Raw genomic sequence first — 21,566 nt, 5'->3', positions numbered from 1 at the left:
ATGAGCCTCGCAGCAGAGCCTCCGTCCTGAGGTGGAGCTGGCGGTGTTAGCGTTTGCTATCAGGCGTTTGATGATGTCATTACAATAATTACTGCTGGAGGAGGACGACGCTAGAAAACGGTGACGATCATAAACTCGAGATGAGTCTTTCCACTGTCTCCTCGTTTCATCCTCACTGTTTCTCTCCCTCCTCACCCCCTCCCTCCTCTCTCGCACCTCTCCCTCCCTAATCGACACCAGATCCACCCTCTCTCCCTCGTCTCCTGGGCTCCGTCCCGTCCATCCTCCCGTCGTTTCCCTCCTCTATATTTGCTGACGGTGGACTTTATTTTCCCCGCTGGCTCGCCTCCGGAGCTTTCGCCCTGCCGGTCGGCCTCTCCCAGGTGCAAAGGGGTCAAGCTGTCACCTTCACACTGCTGCAGCAGCATCCACCTCTCTATCATCCATCTGTCGTTTCTTTGTGTTGCTCTGCATGCCAAACCGTGTAGGAGACATAAGGAACAGCAGCATGAGCAAAAATCACCGCCACATATTTACTCTCTGTGGTTAATGTGGTTTGATGTTAGTGGCGCTCTAATGTGACCTCTCTGAGGTCACAGCTGATGTCTGTCCTCCTTGGAGTCATGTGACTCATGTATGTGCATGTGTTTTCCCTTTAATGAGGACGTTCGTGTACCTGCTGCAGATCACGAGGGCCCCGGGGTTTCGCAGATCCTGCGTCGCGTTCAAAAACCAGACGAGAAAAAGTGGAAGAGTAAACAGCTGACACGTTCCCAACATGTGCACATCTTTGTCTTTGCAGGGGAGAAACGCCTCAAATCACAGCAGCTTGTCTCGCTGCAGTATTTCGTTCACGTCTCCATCCCTCCACCATCCGTCAGCGCCGCCCTGCCTGTCCTGTTTCCTCAGAAATATGTTTCCCCCTCACACGCAGCCGCTCTAAATTACCTCACCATCATTTCAGCGTGACAGCAAGCGCAGCGGCCCCTCCGTCACCTATAACTCCCACCGCCGGCGTCCACAGGTGAATGCGTGTGGCGTGCTGGGCTCCTCGGGCGGAGGCGGTGGAGTCCTGTTTGTGTTTGACTCGCTCGTGTCGGAGCTCAGTTACAGATCGAGCTCGAGTCTCGGCGAGACAAATGTCAGCAGGTTTATCGGCTTTATTCCGCTTGACATTTAAAGGGAGAGTTTCCAGCGTCTCCTCGGAGCGCTCGCCTCCCGCTGATGGCTGCAGATTATTGGAGGCGGCGTGGGAGAAAGAGTTTACTGTGACCACACGCTGGACTGAGTGTGGAGTCAACGTTTTCTCCTGCAGCCCTTCATCTGTTGGTGGAGGAAAAGTTCCCAAACATGAAGGTGCGTGAGGTTCTGCACGAACACACGAGGGTGAGGCGTTCGCGTGCACAGTCAGCAGCTGGATGCAGTGAGGGGATGATGTTTCACACAGGAGGGTCACAGGGGAATCAGAGCTCGCACATGTTAACACGGTGACCCTCCCAGGCTCCGCCCTGCTCCCTGTCACAGACGCCACAGCTACCCTGATGTAACTTGGAGAGGGTCCATCAGTTTTTGACCATGCTGAGTTTGCAGCAGGAGCTCAGATGAACGCGTCCGTACTGCCGCCACACGGCTTGCTTCAGTCAATAAGAAGACACAGTGGGTCCAAAACACCTGTGAAACTTCCACAGGTGAAAGTTTCACCTGTGGAAGTTTCACAGGTGAAAGTTTCACCTGTGGGAGTGCTCTGACCATTCGAGGGACAGGCCTAGGAGGCAACACTCTGACAGGTACAACAACACGGGGACCTGATGATGAGGACGAGCGAACTGTTCGTGTTTATTGTCTGTGAAGGTTCTCAGTCATCCAGGTCATCGTAGTCTAAGGAGCTTGCAAAGAAAAGCGTCTGGACTTCTTTAAGTTACTTGAAGACGTTTCACCTTCATCCGAGAAGCTTCTTCAGTTCTAAGGTCAAATGGTGGAGAGTCCCAGATATAAACCTAGTGGGAGTTTCCCCCCACAGAGGGACCAAAAGGACCCCTGATGATCCTCTAATCGCCTGAGCCAAGGTGTGGAACTGGGTGTGGGTCCCAATCAGCCAGAGTTTCGGGTGAGCTCATTGTGAAACCTGGCCCCACCTTATCATGTGATTTCCTGAGGTCAGATGGCCCAGGGTGTGAGTGGGCGTTAAGGCGTCTGGGAAGGGAACTCAAAACTGGATTATAGATGGCAGAGAGTTGGTGTCGTAAGCCCCGCCTCTGTTCAAAGATGGTCGCTCACAGTGGACATAGATGCTTCTTTCACTCCTCTTTCAAACCATCTGTCCTCTCTGTCCAAAATGTGAACATTGGCATCCTCGAAAGAGTGACCTTTGACCTTTAGATGCAGATGGACAGCTGAGTCTTGTCCTGTGGAGGTGGCTCTTCTGTGTTGTGCCATGCGCTTGTGAAGTGGCTGTTTGGTCTCTCCGATGTAGAGGTCTGGACATTCCTCGCTGCTGTACAGCAAACACCACATTGTTAAGTCTGCGTTTTGGCGTTTTGTCTTTCGGGTGAACCAGTTTGTGTCTGAGTGTGTTGCTGGGTCTGAAGTACACCGGGATGTCATGCTTGGAGAAAACCCTCCTGAGTTTCTCCGATACACCGGCTACATAGGGGATGACAATGTTGTTGCGTCTGTCCTTCTTATCCTCCCTCGCTGGTGTCTGATCTTCTTTTCTGTGCCTCTTTGCTGACTTTAAGAACGCCCATTTAGGATAGCCGCACGTTTTGAGTGCTTCCTTTACATGTGTGTGTTCCTTCTTTTTCCCTTCAGGCTTAGAGGGAACATGTTCTGCCCGGTGGGGTAGGGTCCTAATTACTCCAAGTTTGTGTTCCAGAGGGTGATGGGAGTCAAACAGGAGGTACTGGTCCGTGTGTGTGGGCTTCCGGTAAACTTCGATGTTGAGGTTGCCGTTCTCTTCAATGTGCACAGCGCAGTCCAGGAAAGGCAAACAGTCATCCTTTGTGTCTTCCCTGGTGAACTTGATGTTTTTATCCACAGCGTTGATGTGCGCAGTGAAGGATTCCACTTCTTGTGTCTTGATTTTGACCCAGGTTCGTGTTTATTCATAAGTGCTTTTAATGCAAATGCACATCTGACTGACTGATGACGCCGGAGCAACGCAGCCTCACACGCGTTCAGTGGGCCAACGCTTTCGTGAACTCAGCAGGTGGAAGGAGCACAAGCATCTCGCTGCAGCTGGAGCTGCACCCAAGCAGTCTAACCTGGAGGAGGCGGAGCCTGTGGGCGTACGATGAAACCTGAGTATGATGCAGTGCAGGAAGGGCACGGGACTCGACTCTAAATGTAGTTTCTGACGGCCTGTTTTATTTAACATCTGAACAGTTATTTATGTGATAGATTACGTTCATTTCTTACCTAATTGTTGCTCATATGTGACTTCCTGGAGTGGGAGGAGCTTCTGTCTGCACAGGCAGCAGCTGAAGCGAGCAGGCAGTTGAAGCTGTGAGGGCATTTCCTCAGTTTAAAGGCTCACGTTGACTAATGGGACTCACTAATAGACAGCGCCGTGTGGCCGTTAGAGGAACTGCGGTGTTTGACCCTCGCCTCCAGTTTCCACGCCTGAAGCAGAGCCACTGCTGGGACCGTGGTTTTCTTTGAGTTCCTCTCTTTGAATAATCCTCCCCTCAAATCTGACCAGAGAGCAGGATGATACCACCACCATCCAGGAGCCAGATCGGCACCACCTGAAATTGACCTTTTACAGCTTTTCCTGTTGATAACGATGTTAAGTTCATGTTATTCGTCTCCTTCTTGTATAGCGAGCACAGAGTTGTGTGTATATGTGTTGAGTTACGCTTACCTCAGCAGCGTTTCTTTAAAATAACAGAGACGTTGAAGCTGCTCTTCTTCCTCTCTGATGCAGATATCTGAGGGATTCTGACAGGAAGTCCAGCTTCACGTGAGGTTGGGTTTGGCCGTATGACGCCCACCATGTAGGATGAAGCTGAGCATCGTATTTACCACGACGGGGTTTTTGTCTGTTGTTCGGTCAGCAGTGGAACGAAGCTGAGCGTTAAATGTGCGAGAGGCCTTCAGACTCGACTCGATCGAACGCTGAATCGTTTCAAAGGCCGTCTCCTAACAAAGCAGCTGCCTCGTTAGGAGACGGCCTTTGAAACGCTCTGATAGATAAATCCATGAATTACACAGCCGCCTGTAACTCTGGGCGTCTGATTGAAAAGCTCCTTTTTCTTCTGCTCTCTGTTTCAAAGCTTTGATTAAAACCGAGCTGCATGAAGCCGGCACGCTGACCACCACAGAAAAGGTTTCCTGAAGTTCTAATTGGACGCAGCGTGTCGCCCGGCTCGTCTCCTCGTTTCCTGTCGCTGGATCTGCGGCAGAGCGCCACTTTTCAGAAGGATGGCTTTATGTGCAGGAATCAAACGTCCCCGCTGTCGTCTGAAGGCACAAATGTGTCGCGTGTCAGCGGCTGAATGAGAGGATTACCATGTCATTATAGTGCTGTGAGTCAGCAACGCTCTTCATGATGCCACTGCTGCTAAACAAAATCTCCTTATCCCCTGAAGGCAGACAAAGCTAATATCCTGTATTTAGGTGAGCATTAAGGGCCATTACCACACAAACAGGATGCTTTACAGGGAACGCTCCGCGTCTGTTGGGTGGGGGCCTTGTTTTTCCTCTTTTATTGCATCAGAGAGAAGGTGGAGGAGGCACCATCCTTCATATCTGGAAGCCTCGCGGCCCGTCAGCGCGAGAGCAGATGTGAGTGTGAGGCAAACAGAACGGCTATTTATATCCAACCACCTGCCCACCATCCACCCCGAGCACCTCCCTCTGAGGCCCTCTGCTGTGTCAAACACCCCCATCACTGTGGTGCATTACATACACAGGAATAGCACTGAGCTAACAGTGGCCACAATCTAACCTTTAAGGCGACGCTGTGATGTCCGAGCAGCGGAGGGGGAGGTTTGGATTTCTGAAGATTAAAACGGGTTTTGTCCAACCTTTGTGTTCGTGTCGGTGGCAGCGGTCTGGCGAGCTAAACGGTCCCGCTGAGCTAAACCTCTGCAGCTGTTTTTAGGGTTTTCTGTTGTCCGGTGAACAAAGAGCGCTGGCTGCTGCTGACGTGTGGCGTCGGGCTGTTCACCAGTAAAATATTCTACCACATTAACACCACCTTTCCTAAACAGGCCGATATTCCCGGCTCCTTTAATTCCTCAACTATTTAATGTGCACTCGCAGGAATTTCCAAGTGGAGACAACAGGAACGGGAACATCTGCTGAGTCGGCACTAACAGCAGCTTCAGATGAAGCTCGTTACAGCAGAAACCGTCTCAAGCCCGACTCATCAGCTTTGGACGAGCATGCTGTGGACACCTCTGTGATACCAACAACGGGACTACTTCACAGCATGTACAGTAGTACTATTTACAGCACTCAGGGCCTCCAGCGCCTCCTGCAGGCCGTGCGTGGTGTTGCTTTCTGGGACGTGGCTCAAACAGGCCTGTGACATCACTGCTGTTAGTTACCTGTGAGCGCGGTACACGCTGCCTGTGACAGCGCTGCAGATAAACTCTGAAACTGTGCTCGCTGAGAGGCTGATGGGTTTATTTCCTGTTATGATGTCACTGGCGGTGAAATTCTGAACCTTACTTTGTGCCGGCGGCACGCTCTCACTCACTGATCACATGACCTGGCACTTCCTGTCTGTCTGCCTCGTTCTGTCCTGTCACCTCTGATCCTCGGCCGCTTCGTGCCGGGCATTCAGACCTCATCTCACACGTCCTCGGGAATATTTGCCGGCATGTGATTGCCGACGCTCTGACCCTCGCCATCTTCACTCGATGAAGCGGCGCTTTAAAGCCTCGCGCTTTGCTGCACTCGCTGTAAGTCGCCTCGAATGAGTGTCAGCTAAATGCCTCCACAGTGAAATGAGACGGCAGCTAATAGAGTTGCGGCTGTGATTAGCCTCCGAGCTGCTGCAGTGAACTGCGGTGGCGGCTCGTATCAGCGGGGTCCCGCCGGCTCTGCTCGCCGGCTGACATGATAGCACTTCCTGTAGGAAAGATCCTAATTAATTGTTGTCATCATGTGTTTATTTGTGCCTGCGGCTGCTCCTCGTTTCCTGTCTCATCTCACCATCACGTCTCCGTCTGCCCAGTTTACTGTCACTCACACTGTCGCCTTATATTCCCTCTTTGTTCGTGTCCTTTCCTCCACACTTTCAGCTCCTTTCTTAAACCTTCTGTTCGTCCGGTTCTCCGTCAGATTCTCTCCAGGAGCCGCCATGTCAGCTCTGCTGGAGCAGCTTTGCACGAGTCACAGTTCAGAATAATCCCCATGTGTCTGACAGCTTTTAGCTCCGCCCCCTTCAAGACACCTTGATTGGTTGCCCTTCCAAACAAACCACTGGAGCAGCAGGTGGGTGGGCTGTGTTGCAGAACCTCCCACGGTGAATCCCAGCAGAACCAAAGCGTGGTTCTGACACGCCCCTTCAGTGTGGACGGTTGCCTGTTGTGTGGTTGCACTCTGACAGCCTGCTAAACATCTGTACGCAGTGGTGGGGATGGTTTTTAGCATTTTTAAATCTCTCTCTGCTGCTCATTTATCAGGCGGCCGCAGGAGCTCTGCAGTGAAATCATCCTTGTTTAAAATGCTTGTTTGAGCGATGGTGTCTGAGCTCCACCCACCACCACAGCAGGCGTCACGAGGGGAATATCGAAACGACCGGAGGAGGTGAAGCGGTCAGAGACGCTGCTCAGTTACAAAAACAGAGTATGGTACAGTTATTAATATTATATAATATTATTAATATTAATATTTTATATTGCTGATAAAAATGGCAAACCCAGGTTGTAGTGTGCAGACAAAGCAGGGTACTGGAAGTGTCAGGAATATTTAGAAAGAGTACAGATTGTGTATTTTACCTCTGCATTAAAAAGTAAACATCCTGACTCCCTTTGACTGTGAGTCACGCAGACCTGAACAGGATTTACTGAGATATAGAAATGAATGTACTGTTGATTAGACTGCGGCGGCCCATCATGGCAGCGGTGAAAGGATTTAGCACAGGACCTCCTCAGAACGAGGTCATGTGTTTAAAACGTTGTCAGGTTTGATATTTAACATCGGGTTCAGCCTCAGTCCGAATGTTTCTGGGTCGAGTCTGTAGATGTTTGGCCTGTGAGCAGCTCGGATGGTGCTGATGGTGCTGATGGTGCTGATGGTGCTGGGGAGACAGAACTGCACTCATCAACACAGAGTGTCTGTGTCTGTGTGTGTGTTTCCTCCGACGCCGTTTCCTCCGACGCTGTTTCCTCCGACGCTGTTTCCTCCGACGCTGTTTCCTCTCACTCTGTTTCCTCCGACTCTGTTTCCTCCGACGCTGTTTCCTCCGACGCTGTTTCCTCCGACTCTGTTTCCTCCGACTCTGTTTCCTCTCACTCTGTTTCCTCCGACTCTGTTTCCTCCGACTCTGTTTCCTCTTACGCTGTTTCCTCCGACGCTGTTTCCTCCGACGCTGTTTCCTCCGACTCTGTTTCCTCTCACTCTTTTTCCTCTTACGCTGTTTCCTCTTACGTTATTTCCTCCGACTCTGTTTCCTCTCACTCTTTTTCCTCTTACACTGTTTCCTCTTACGCTATTTCCTCCGACTCTGTTTCCTCTCACTCTGTTTCCTCTTACGCTGTTTCCTCCGACGCTGTTTCTTCCGACTCTGTTTCCTCCGACGCTGTTTCCTCCGACGCTGTTTCCTCTTACGCTATTTCCTCCGACTCTGTTTCCTCCGACTCTGTTTCCTCCGACGCTGTTTCCTCTTACGCTATTTCCTCTTACGCTATTTCCTCCGACTCTGTTTCCTCTCACTCTGTTTCCTCTTACGCTGTTTCCTCTTACGCTATTTCTTCCGACTCTGTTTCCTCCGACGCTGTTTCCTCCGACTCTGTTTCCTCCGACGCTGTTTCCTCCGACTCTGTTTCCTCCGACTCTGTTTCCTCTCACTCTGTTTCCTCCGACTCTGTTTCCTCTCACTCTGTTTCCTCTCACTCTGTTTCCTCTTAAGCTGTTTCCTCTTACGCTGTTTCCTCTTACGCTATTTCCTCCGATGCTGTTTCCTCCGACGCTGTTTCCTCCGACTCTGTTTCCTCTCACTCTGTTTCCTCCGACGTTGTTTCCTCCGACACTGTTTCCTCCGACTCTGTTTCCTCCGATGCTGTTTCTTCCGACGCTCTGTTTCCTCCGACTCTGTTTCCTCCGATCTGTTTCCTCTGACTCTGTTTCCTCCGACGCTGTTTCCTCCGACGCTGTTTCCTCCGACGCTCTGTTTCCTCCGACTCTGTTTCCTCCGACTCTGTTTCCTCCGACTCTGTTTCCTCCGACTCTGTTTCCTCCGATGCTGTTTCCTCCGACGCTCTGTTTCCTCCGACGCTCTGTTTCCTCCGATCTGTTTCCTCCGACGCTGTTTCCTCCGACGCTGTTTCCTCCGACGCTCTGTTTCCTCCGACTCTGTTTCCTCCGATCTGTTTCCTCCGACTCTGTTTCTTCCGACGCTGTTTCCTCCGACGCTGTTTCCTCCGACGCTGTTTCCTCCGACTCTGTTTCCTCTCACTCTGTTTCCTCCGACGCTGTTTCCTCCGACTCTGTTTCCTCCGACGCTGTTTCCTCTCACTCTGTTTCCTCCGACGCTGTTTCCTCCGACGCTGTTTCCTCCGACGCTCTGTTTCCTCCGATCTGTTTCCTCCGACGCTGTTTCCTCCGACTCTGTTTCCTCCGACGCTGTTTCCTCTCACTCTGTTTCCTCCGACGCTGTTTCCTCCGACGCTGTTTCCTCCGACGCTGTTTCCTCCGACGCTGTTTCCTCCGACGCTCTGTTTCCTCCGATCTGTTTCCTCCGACGCTGTTTCCTCCGACTCTGTTTCCTCCGACGCTGTTTCCTCCGACGCTGTTTCCTCCAACTCTGTTTCCTCCGACGCTGTTTCCTCCGACGCTCTGTTTCCTCCGGCGCTGTTTCCTCCGACGCTCTGTTTCCTCCGACGCTCTGTTTCCTCCGACGCTGTTTCCTCCGACTCTGTTTCCTCCGACGCTGTTTCCTCCGACGCTCTGTTTCCTCCGACGCTCTGTTTCCTCCGACGCTGTTTCCTCCGACTCTGTTTCCTCCGACGCTGTTTCCTCCGACTCTGTTTCCTCCGACGCTGTTTCCTCCGACGCTCTGTTTCCTCCGACGCTCTGTTTCCTCCGACTCTGTTTCCTCCGACGCTGTTTCCTCCGACGCTGTTTCCTCCGACTCTGTTTCCTCCGACGCTGTTTCCTCCGACGCTCTGTTTCCTCCGACGCTGTTTCCTCCGACGCTGTTTCCTCCGACGCTGTTTCCTCTCACTCTGTTTCCTCCGACGCTGTTTCCTCCGACTCTGTTTCCTCCGACGCTGTTTCCTCCGACGCTCTGTTTCCTCCGACGCTCTGTTTCCTCCGACTCTGTTTCCTCCGATCTGTTTCCTCCGGCGCTGTTTCCTCCGACGCTCTGTTTCCTTCGACACTGTTTCCTCCGACTCTGTTTCCTCTGACTCTGTTTCCTCTGACGCTGTTTCCTCCTCGGTGAAGAGCAGCGTCCTCGGGGCCGTACAGCAGTGCAGGGGGCCGTAACTGTGTCAGTGTGGATGTGCTGTGCTACCGTCACATGCAGGATTTCCTGCTGAAGTCTGTTCTGCTGAACGATTGAAACGTGTGAACTGAGTTGTTGGATCTCACCTGTCCTCCTGTCCTGCAGGTGGCGGTACAGGCAGCCAGCAGACCATTCTCCATGAGGAGCGGTGGAAGATGCCGGCTCTGCCAGCACTGCTGCTGTCGATTTACACCGTCGCCTCGCTGCTGACCATGGCGCCGCTCTCCTTCAGCCAGGCCAACACCCTCTCTGCCGTCCGCATGGGTGAGTGACGTCACGCGTGTTTGAATCCCACTTGCTCCGTCTCAGTGTTCACTGACCCCGACACTCCCACAGACAGAAGTCTGCACTCACACATCCACCCGGCCTGAGTCTGAGTGTGCTGTACGTACAGCTGTATACAGGCCAGCATGTCACCTTATTTCATCCATAATGTTTCTCAGCATCTTCACACACATGAGTATGAATGTGCTGTACGTGTGTTGCTGCTGTCACTACTGTCTGTCCTGTTAAGCACAGAGAAAAGAAGTTCCTTGCATGTGCACTTCCATACATGCTCAGCACAGCTGATTCTGATCCAGCTCAAAGCTGCTCTAACGGGACCGTCAGGCTCTGCTTCAACGTGCTGACAGGTGAAAGCTCAGGTTCCTCTCTGCTGTCCACCAAACAGGAGCTTTCATCCAAACACTAAAAGTTTTTGCGCCGTCGAGTCGAGCGGGACGTGCATGGGATTGCCTCTTAGTTAAAGTGAGCTCGCTGCACCTTCACTGTTCAGCCTGGTTCATTTACAGAGCTCCACCCACTCCACACCATCAACGCTGGGTTTCATGGCGATCGGTCACATTTGAATTTCAGTTATGAAAACAAGATCGTGAACTTTCGCTGCAGTCACTTCTTCTTCTTCTGGATGTGATGTGCACCTTTCTTTTGCAGGCTCACGCTCACTGATCTCGAGCCACAAACAGATGTAAACGCTGCGACGGGTTTAACCTCGTATTTCAGTGACTCGGTCATTTTTGCGTATTTAAGAAGCTGTAAATGAGAAACACTGCAGCTGCAGTCTGTGTGTGTGACGCGCCGGCATAGATGACAGAAATGACGCAGCGGTATTTTCTGTGGGAACGAAAGTCGAACACGTGCATTGTGTTCGTTCTTTCCACAGAACGCGCTGAAGGATGAGCAGCGTCTCCGCCGTGTGAGCGCTCCTCTGCTCTCGTTTCTCCTCTCGCCTCCCACCGCCGTCTGTTTGCCATCTTGAGTCCTCTCCCACGATCTCTTTGCTGTGTTTGTCTTGTTACGAGCCTCTCGAGGCCTCCCTTTGTTCCCGCTCGCTCTGCGCGTCTCCTCGTTGCCGTCCTGGGTTTCTTCATTTGTAAGGGAGAACTAAACCGAGAGGAAACTGGATCGGGGAGCGTCTGCGTGATCACGGCGAGGCCTGGGCACCGCTCTGCTGTCAGCACCCCTCGCTGCTCGTCCCGCGGAGGAAGATCGACTCGAGTAACAGCAGAGACTTAACGCTGCAAGTATGAGTTCAGCCGATAAGGATTTTCTCCCTGCTCATCTCTCACCCTCGAGTTCAAATCCCTGCTCCTTTTGTATCTCGCGGGGCTTCAAAACCAGCAGACGCTTAAACCGAGGCTACCATGGCAACCAAAGGTTCACCTTTCACTGTCTCACTGTTAATACCAGCTGACTGATGCGCACACACAATAGGAAGCTGGCCTTCTGGCTTGGAATTCAATAAAAGCAGCAAAAGCCTTGACCTTTGACCTGCAGACGCAGGTGTGGAGCCTCATTGGTCGCTCTCTGGCTCCCAGCTGAGCCTCGGCAGCCTGTCCTACATGACTCCCTCACAGCGTGGATCGATACCGTGTCTTCAGGCTCGCCGTGTTCACACGAGTTTCAGAAAAGAGGTAAAATTGCCGTTTTTCTCAGCACAGGTTTGTACTGATCAGCTGCCTTTGAGCAAAGCATTTCTCTGACCACTGCGTACTGACAGAGCGTCACACGGTTTGTTTCTGACCTCAGGTGCGTGAATGTTTCCTTTCTGCTGCACTTCTCTCTTCAGCTGCTGCAAAATCTCATTCAGTTCCACTCCAACACACTCAGCCGTAACCAGATTTTCAGGGCTCCTGATTCGGTGGTCGGGAAATGAAAAGGACGGCAGGAAAGTGTTTTGGTAATTCAAAGACTGAGCTCATGATGGCAAACCGTCAGCAGTCAAACGCATGCTCGGTTTGTCCTGCGACAGATGCTGGAGGCTGAAACATCAGCTGGGAACAGATCTGCGTCCTCTTACTCTGCACAGACGCATGCCGCTGTCAGGGACACGAGGAAAGGTTCACCATGGGAGAGACATAAAAACACGCCGTGTGTTTCCAAAAAACCACAGTTTTATGATAGTTTCCTTTCAAAGAAAACTTTTTACGTTTTAAATGTGTTTGTCCTGCAGCCACAGAGTGCAGTCACAACACTGTGCTTCAGTGATTGGTGTGATTATTCTCATGGTTTTGTGTTTCTATTCTCTGTGAGCAGCTGTTTCCTGACCTGAACACCACCCTGAGCACGAGGACGCTCTTCTAACACACGAAGGACATTTGCATCTGAGGGAAACGAGTTCATCTTTGATCTGTGCAAACAAACCTCAGTGAAAGTAATTACGAGCGCCGCGTCCCACAAACAGCAATCGCACCGCATGACCCTGCTCGGATCATCAATCAGACACGAGACGATTCGCCGTCACGCAGAGAGACGACCCAGATGAGACAGAGACGGCGTTGGTAATTAGAGGAACTCTGACTTCGTGCTGCAGGTCTCCGACCGAGTCGCCACGGCAGCTCACGGGTCAATAAAGAGCTCCCGCCAATTATCGATCAGAGGAGAGGCGTCAACGTTATCACTGCAGTCAGAGAGCTGTTGGTTCAGATAGCAGCGCCTCACTGTAGATGAAGCATCGACGGGGCATCTGAAACACAGCCACTTATTATGGCAAATAGCGTGCTTAGTACCGTGGAAACAATCTCGCTGTTTGCTGGCGCGCTACAGCGCCACACGGTTGCTTTGCATTAGCACCATCTCATCGAGGATCCACCATCGTCCTCGGCTGTGCGACGGCTCCTTTCGTCTCACTTTAAGCATTTCAGCTTCTACCAACTTGTTGTTTTAGTCAGCTGTTAGCATGCTCAAACTTCAGGTAATGTTAGCTGCTTTGGTTAGCGCGCCGTATCACGCAGACACAGAGGACCTACTCATTGGTGCTCAGCAACATCCAATCATCTCGACTTTCACTCAACAAAACCACAGTGCCGCCTTCTTGCACGCTCTGTTAGTACAGTGACCTCACAGCGGTCACATGATGTCGTTACAAACTCTCCAACAGCCCAAACACGGCCCAGACATCCAGCTCAGCTAGCAGATAGCTAGCAGATAGCTAGCAGATAGCTAGCAGCTCTAACCGCTTCCATACACCTCCCAGTCAAAGAGGCCACGCCCCTAATAATGCAAACTATAAGCGCTGATAAAATGTACATTGGTGCTGCCCTCTAGTGGACATTGGTGGGACTGCAGCTTGTGGTGGGTTTCAGCATCGCAGCAGCTGTTCCTGGATGACTTACAGCGTTTCATTTTTCAACGAGCACGGAGATAAATCTAAGTGACATCATCATGCAGATACTTCCTCCTCTCGCAGGATTAAAATCCGAGCGGGAAGCATAAATATTGCAGTGAAGGATTTTAACAATTCAGCAGCATCAGTGTCCTTCAGCTGCTGCTAAAAATTGCCATGAATTATTTCCGCCTGTGCTATCAGTCTTTCTGAAGCAATCATTAGCTTATGCTCATCATTAAATATCTCCAAACTACAGCGGCGCCGGTGCAAAAGGTAGTTTGTCACTGCAGATTTATTTTTGAAAAATGAACTCAAAGTACATTTTTCACACTTTGGGCAGCTCTTATTTCTTCACTTAAGGTGTCACTTTTTATTTATGTCTCACTTTGAAGGGGAATCCAAGCTGAATATAAATGTTACACCTTCAGCCAAAGACATGTCAGGTCGGTCTGACGTCCACACCTGGACAACATCCTGCTGACCTGGACAGCAGCGTGTGGACGTTCTTCCAAAGAGCACAAACAGCTGAAATGTCCTCAGAGTAAAAAACCTGCAGGAAACAGCTGCATCGATGCCTGGTTTGTAAGTTTGCTCACGTCCGAAGAAACAAACAGCTGTGAATTTCATTTTAATGACGAGGCTGAATATTCACCAAGAATCCACCGACATGACACGAGAGTTATGAACTGATTTGCATGTGTGAATTACATTTCATTACAGAAACAGGAAGTCTCTGAAACCACGGGAGTCTCTCTCCTCTTTAGTCTTAATCAGAGCAGCTGTTTCCATACCGCGTATATTCCCAGGCCTCCGTGCCTTTGTTGGATTTTCCTGTTTGTTTTTCACTTTCTCTTTGGATTCTCTGTCACTCGACGCAGTCTGTAAAATCCACAAACACTGAAACGTAAAACCTTCAGACCAGATGGTGGTGTAGACTCTTGGGACCTGCGGGGTGAAGGGTCAGGCTTTCCTGCAGCTTGCATGAAGCTACTGTGAATCACAGCACTGGGAACTGTGAGCATTTTGGATGCCATGGAGTACTTTTCCCATGTCTGAGGCACTCCCCTCGACTTGAGTCTGTCAAACAAATTGATCTAAATCTGTCCAGGACCTGTTGGACTGTAATCACTGATAATCACCGTGGAGCCAAATCACCAGGTTTTTGAAAATCGATGGAGCCTGAGAGACCGAAATAACAGACGTCAGCTCGAACTCTTTGTTTGGCTCTGACAAGATCGTTTCTTCGCTATTTTTCCCGCCACATCACAGCTCGCTAAAGAAACCAAATTTTAAGCCACCAGGGTGGGAAAAAAATCGATATGTCTGGTGGAAACACAAACCCACTCTGTGTATATTGAATAACGTGAGCGTCTTGTTTGCCACCAGAGGATCGCAGCAGTGCTGTGATTCCAGCCGGCACAGCGATCGGTTGTGTTGATTCTTCCTTCTGCCTTGTCTCGTCTGTCGACCTACCACGGCCCCCGGAGTCCACGCTTCCACACTCCTATCAAATCATGTCAACTACACGGACCTCAGAGGTGGGAAGTGACAAGAAAACCTATTTGTCAATTTTTAGTGAAGGTACACCACCTCCGGGGCTGAATAAAATCCGTCTTTTTGCCTCGATAAAAGGACTTTTACGTCTCAGGTTAGACGAAACGCACAGCGTGGCGGCCTCGTTTCATAAATACGAGATGACGCCTCTGTACCGGCGGGCAGCAAGACGGGAGCGAAGGCATTCCCGCACCGCCGGGGTAACGAGTGAAGTTGAAACAGCATAATTTGCTATTAAATCTGAGTGCAGCTCGGAGGTGGTAAACGAGGCTGTCAGGAGGTAATTCACAGAAAACACAGACAGAAGCAGAGAATACGTTCATCCCAAACGAACAAACGAGCATGTTACCCTGCAAACGCAACACAGTGCTGAGGGTCGGAGGGACTAGTTTATTCATTTCACTCTGAAAACGTGTGGAAAACAATCATGTTGAACTCAAATACTCTTTAACCCTTTAAGACCTACCATAGAACCAAGTCCGCCAGAGCTTATATTATATTTTTACCTGCTGTGGAGCCATTTTTGGGAGCATTTCAAGTTGATATTAGAGATGGCACGATACCACTTTTTTATGTCCGATACCGATATCATAAATTTGGATATCTGCCGATACCGATATGAATCCGATATAGTGTGTTTTTTAATCAACAAAACGTTTTTTTAATATCTTGCTGCATTTTGTATAAGTTTATACTCAAGTTTAAATAAATAACAACACTAAAGCTATTCTTTTATACCTGTATGTAAAAAATACACTGCGTCCAAAATATGTCATAGTTCAGCAATACTGATCAATCTAATAAAGTTAAACCTGCTCCATCCTCCCTATTCTGGTATTTTAAAGAGTACTTAGAAGAAATTTTAAGCAACCTAACTAATAGGGTTGCAAACTCCCAGCAAAAAAAAAAAAAATAGGGAACCACCCTCCACCTCATGATGCTTAATCGATGTAATCAAATTTAATTTGATGCAGGGGGAAAATGCACAAAAATAAATTATTTTTCAAGAATAATTAAATAGATTCAACATCTTTCTTCAACAGAATTGCAGACTGCACAGATGGTATCTTCCCAAAGTAAAAAGTACTATAGCTTACTAGGGTATATTAGACTTAACAGTTACTACAGTGGGGCAAAAAAGTATTTAGTCAGCCACCGATTGTGCAAGTTCCCCCACTTAAAATGATGACAGAGGTCAGTAATTTGCACCAGAGGTACACTTCAACTGTGAGAGACAGAATGTGAAAAAAAAAATCCATGAATTCACATGGTAGGATTTGTAAAGAATTTATTCGTAAATCAGGGTGGAAAATAAGTATTTGGTCACCTCAAACAAGGAAAATCCCTGGCTCTCACAGACCTGTAACGTCTTCTGTAAGAAGCTTTTCTGTCCCCCACTCGTTACCTGTATGAATGGCACCTGTTTGACCTCATCATCTGTATAAAAGACACCTGTCCACAGCCTCAACCAGTCAGACTCCAAACTCCGCCATGGCCAAGACCAAAGAGCTTTCGAAGGACACCAGGAAAAGAATTGTAGACCTGCACCAGACTGGGAAGAGTGAATCTACAATAGGCAAGCAGCTTGGTGTGAAAAAATCAACTGTGGGAGCGCTCATCAGAAAATGGAAGACATACAAGACCACTGATAATCTCCCACGATCTGGGGCTCCACGCAAGATCTCATCCCGTGGGGTCAAAATGATCATGAGAACGGTGAGCAAAGATCCCAGAACCACACGAGGGGACCTGGTGAATGACCTGCAGAGAGCTGGGACCAAAGTAACAAAGGTCACCATCAGTAACACACTACAACGGCAGGGAATCAAATCCCGCAGTGCCAGACGTGTTCCGCTGCTGAAGCCAGTGCATGTCCAGGCCCGTCTGAAGTTTGCCAGAGAGCACATGGATGATACAGCAGAGGATTGGGAGAATGTCATGTGGTCAGATGAAACCAAAGTAGAACTTTTTGGTATAAACTCAACTCGTCGTGTTTGGAGGAAGAAGAATACTGAGTTGCATCCCAAGAACACCATACCTACTGTGAAGCATGGGGGTGGAAACATCATGCTATGGGGCTGTTTTTCTGCCAAGGGGACAGGACGACTGATCCGTGTTAAGGACAGAATGAATGGGGCCAAGTATCGTGAGATTTTGAGCCAAAACCTCCTTCCATCAGTGAGAACTTTGAAGATGAAACGAGGCTGGGTCTTCCAACATGACAATGATCCAAAACACACCGCCCGGGCAACAAAGGAGTGGCTCTGTAAGAAGCATTTGGAAGTCCTGGAGTGGCCTAGCCAGTCTCCAGACCTCAACCCCATAGAAAATCTGTGGCGGGAGTTGAAAGTCCGTGTTGCTCGGCGACAGCCCCAAAACATCACTGCTCTTGAGAAGATCTGCATGGAGGAATGGGCCAAAATACCAGCTACTGTGTGTGCAAACCTGGTAAAGACCTATAGTAAACGTTTGACCTCTGTTATTGCCAACAAAGGTTATGTTACAAAGTATTGAGTTGTATTTTTGTTATTGACCAAATACTTATTTTCCACCCTGATTTACGAATAAATTCTTTACAAATCCTACCATGTGAATTCATGGATTTTTTTTTCACATTCTGTCTCTCACAGTTGAAGTGTACCTCTGGTGCAAATTACTGACCTCTGTCATCATTTTAAGTGGGGGAACTTGCACAATCGGTGGCTGACTAAATACTTTTTTGCCCCACTGTATATACAGTAATGGACTTCTATATATTTTACACAAGATTAAAACTTTGGGTGTAAGATTCAGATAATTATTTATTAAAAGCTCGACATTTTAAATGAGAATAAGAAAGAAAAGTATGTCTTTGTGCCCCCTTTTCCCTGTTCATGCCCTATCGGCCCCCCTGGCTAAACTTTGCTAGATCCGCCCCTGCACAATTACCAGCCGTCAGTTACTTAGAAAAAGATCCTGCTGTAGAAAGTAATATTAAATAAATTCTAACAACAGCTTATCAAGCTTAAACGGGTTGTTCAGCCGCTGGTTTCCTCTTTCTGGTGAGAAGTGGGCCAAAAACAAAGAAGAGAGACGGACTCGCACAGAAAAGCCGATCAGCTGATCATTAAGCTGTTTCACGATTGAAGCAGCAGGAGAGAGAGAGAGAGAGAGAGAGAGAGAGAGAGAGAGGCAGTCGCTCCAGGTATGGTTGTTAAGCTTAACGTGGGAACGCTTTACAAACATTCAGAGATGAACTTACACACTTGCTTTACTTCTCTCTGGGAAAACGTCCTCATAGATGAAATGCTGGTTTGCTAGCAAGGCTACAAATACACACAGCCGCTCTATCACGTGATGCACACTGCTGCTACGTGCTGCGGTTATGAGCCGAGTTACGCCGCGTAGCAAGTTTTGTGAGGTGCTTTTTTGATATTTAATGGATCGATTACATTTTTTATTTCTCGCCGATATCCGATCCAGTAATTTACGTCAGTATCGGACTGATACCAATACGTAATATCGGATCGGTCCATCTCTAGTTGATATACATCAATACAACCATTATAGCCTAAATTTTAATAATATGTCTGCATTAAGTGCATAGTAATTACATAAATTGCAAAAAAGTGCAATAAACTACAAAAAAATTGAAAATCGTTTTTGTTTTTTAACATATATTTCTAGTTAGAGAAATTTAAGAGGCTTATCCCTCAAAACTGTAAATACAACAAAGTTGCACAAAATAGTTTCCCACCACAGGAAATTTATTTTGAGTGTCTTCATAGTTTTATTTTTGAAATATACCAATTTTTATACACTGCAGGAAAAACGAAAATAAATATTATGATGCAAATTTGCAAAAAAGCAGCATCTGCATCAAAATAAACTATTTCCAGCAGTGCAATATGAGTCCTAAGCATCCCAGAAACCACACAGAAAGTCATAAAGTCAAAGATAACTTTTAAAAACACCAGTATAGGCTCATGAGGCCCTGATGGTAAAAAACTACATTTCCGCGAAAATGACGTCACTTCCGGTTTCGGGCAGGTCATGACGGACATGCAAAAGTTCGCTCTGATGGACTAGGAAGTGTTACAAACAGCTGATCGGATCGACAAAGCGTGTTTCTGGAATATTATGTTTTTGTTGCTGCAAGTGCTTTTTATGCAGTTTTTGCAAAACTATATGTGGAAGGAAACTGTGACCGAGGACAAGCTGATGGCATAAGATGTAAGTACAACTCCTCCGGTTTCATATGCAAAAAAAATGACTGAGCTCACGTGGTTGCAGAGCTACCGGGATTTAAAAATAGTTACGCAAAACGGAGCGTGCCCGCTCCATTTTAAAGGGTTAAAGGGTTAACCTTTAACCTTTAACCTGGCTGGAGTTGGCTTTGTTTTAGCCACATGCTAAACAGAGAAATTCCCAGAAAGCACGTTTCCTTTCAGAGAAATGTTTTTCTGTGTCAAGCTGTGAGAGTAAAACGGTTATAAAAGGAGGCTGAGCACCGAGGCCGGGCTGTAACCCTGGACTTGGACCTCATTAGTCACATTAGCAGCTCCAGGAATGCTAATGTCAGCCTGTTGCTTCCATACTCGGATTAGGAATTTCCCTGATTACCTCCAATGGCAACAACAGGTCAGAAGCTCTTGAACTCTTGAGCTTTTAGAAACACGGCTTCTCTGCAGCTGATTTCTGATGCTCAACCTCGCTGAGGCCCGTGGGGTGAGCGGCAGCAGCAGTGTAATCAGGGTCATCCTCTGTGACTCACATTATGCAGGCACTTATCACACAATCACACGGCCCCAGTTTTACTTCTTTAATGTGATAAATGTTAGGAATAAGTGCCGCGGTGATGGGTTTGGTCTCACTGTTATGAAGTCTTATCTCTTAGTGATGATAGGATGTGCCATAAAGCCACCAGACGTTCTGGCTATGAGACGGTGAGCTGTGATTATCAGACAGTAAATCATAAGAATAATCTGCAGAGTCGGGATTACAAGGTGATAAATCCTAATTAGAGATAATCGTTGTAATCATGAGATGACAATGACTCTGTGAGCGAGCAGATGTAAGAGCTCGCGCTCAGGAGGAAGTGTGTGACTGTGAGTGAGCTGCTCCCTCGCCTGCTTTATATTAATGACGATAATGATTCTGCTTGTCTGCCTCACTGTGTGGGGAACCGCCAACGAGTGTGCGGTGAAGGCGGGACTTCCTGCCTCTGATCCGGAGTCTTTGGCGCTGCGCTCACCTGCTCGCCTCACTGAAGCAGAACACGTGGCTGCAGGTCCAGTGGGAGGAGGACGGCTGTTCCCATCAGAAGACGCTGCAGGCATCTTCCTCATCTTTAGACTTTCAGCTTCACGGCGTCGCCTCTAAGAAGGTCGCACAGGTCAGCACGAACCATCTGGCTCTCTTCACGTTCCCCGATAAATCGCCTCGAGAGCTGTTAATTATTTACGAAACACAAATCAAATCCAGGACGGGCTTCCTGCTCGTTACCTCAGCAGCATTTCCACTTTGATTTTTAATCTCTTCGTGTGGAACGGTGGATCGCACTGCCATGAACCTCCTCTGAGGTCTTCCTCGTTCCCTCTTCATCATCACCCCCAGCCCCTCTGAGCTGTCCCTTTGATGGACTCGGTCCTTGTTATCCTGAAGTGGTGTTTAACCTGGAGAACACCACTGTGTCGTGTGGTTTTCCCATCAGGCCTCAGCAGCGGCGGTCTGCACCTCGTCAGCTCGTTCGCCCTCTGGACGTACAGTAAATGAGCGGATCACGGTTTCAACATTCCCATCTGTTTATGTGCACTTCCTGCCCGCTCTCCTAACGCACGCCTGCTCAGGAGTCTGGTGGGAGGGCGCAGCAGGAATAAACGTGGCAGGTGTCACAGCACACAGCCGGCGGCTGGGCTGTGTGCAGCTCCTGTCAGTGCTGCAGCTTCCCTCGACTTCCTGTTGACGGGGACACGTATCAAATCTATTTTTTCTGCATCGTCATGCTGCTGCTGATGGGATGGTGCTGGTTATACCGAGGAGAAGGCAGCTGGGATCTGAGCGACGGCACACTTGATCACCTGGTGTCTTCAGGTGAAGAGAGGGGGGCTCTGCACAGAAGAGATGGAGGTGACAGCAGTCTGCTCTCAGGCTGTGTGAGCCAGACGCTGGTGTTTGCATCTGTATGGTGGGTAAAAAGAGATGCCGGCAGGCACAGCAGCTCGTGGCTCTCTCTCTTTTCTTGCTTCGTTGCGCTAACTGGACTCTGGTCTTCAGTTAAAACTTTAGCCACACTCACAGCATGGCTGCCATCTAACTCGACCGCTGGGATGAAACCAGTGGAACCAGCTTCCAGTTTGGATTCAGGAGACAGACACTATCTCCACTTTTAAGATTCAAACTTTCCTTTTTGCTAAAGCATATAGTTAGGGCTGGACCAGGTGACCCTGAATCCTCCCTTAGTGATGCTGCAATAGACTAAAGCTCCCATGATGCACTGGGTGTTTCTTCTTCACTCACTATGTATTAACAGACCTCTCTGTATTGAATCATATCTGTTATTAACCTCTGTCTCTCTTCCACAGCATGTCTTTATCCTGTCTTCCTTCTCCAACCAATCACAGCAGATGGCCCCGCCCCTCCCTGAGCCTGGTTCTGCTGGAGGTTTCTTCCTGTTAAAAGGGAGTTTTTCCTTCCCACTGTCGCCAAAGTGCTGCTCATAGGGGGTCATATGATTGTTGGGTCTAT

General features: G+C 48.9%; 1 protein-coding gene and 1 long non-coding RNA gene across 4 annotated transcripts in view; both read left to right on the top strand.

Annotated features, from left to right (window-relative positions):
- The window catches only part of LOC146492466 (uncharacterized), a 364,885-nt gene that overhangs the window by 127,414 nt on the left and 215,905 nt on the right, over nt 1–21,566 (top strand). The gene's annotated exons all lie outside the window — the stretch shown is intronic.
- The window catches only part of LOC146492472 (glutamate receptor ionotropic, kainate 5-like), a 193,198-nt gene that overhangs the window by 110,467 nt on the left and 61,165 nt on the right, over nt 1–21,566 (top strand). For 2 of the 3 annotated variants that reach the window (XM_085148519.1, XM_085148518.1), the window contains exon 3: nt 9,785–9,943. In XM_085148519.1, the coding sequence (XP_085004645.1) occupies nt 9,835–9,943 (109 nt within the window). In that variant the 5' untranslated portion in view covers nt 9,785–9,834. Of the gene's footprint in view, nt 1–9,784; nt 9,944–19,432; nt 19,461–21,566 lie in introns of those variants that run through there. The other variant, XM_085148520.1, reaches the window with a different exon arrangement.

Source organism: Neolamprologus multifasciatus, chromosome 22 (assembly GCF_963576455.1).
Source record: "Neolamprologus multifasciatus chromosome 22, fNeoMul1.2, whole genome shotgun sequence".
In the NCBI taxonomy this organism is placed as follows: domain Eukaryota; kingdom Metazoa; phylum Chordata; class Actinopteri; order Cichliformes; family Cichlidae; genus Neolamprologus; species Neolamprologus multifasciatus.
This window is presented reverse-complemented; position numbering and strand designations above follow the sequence as displayed.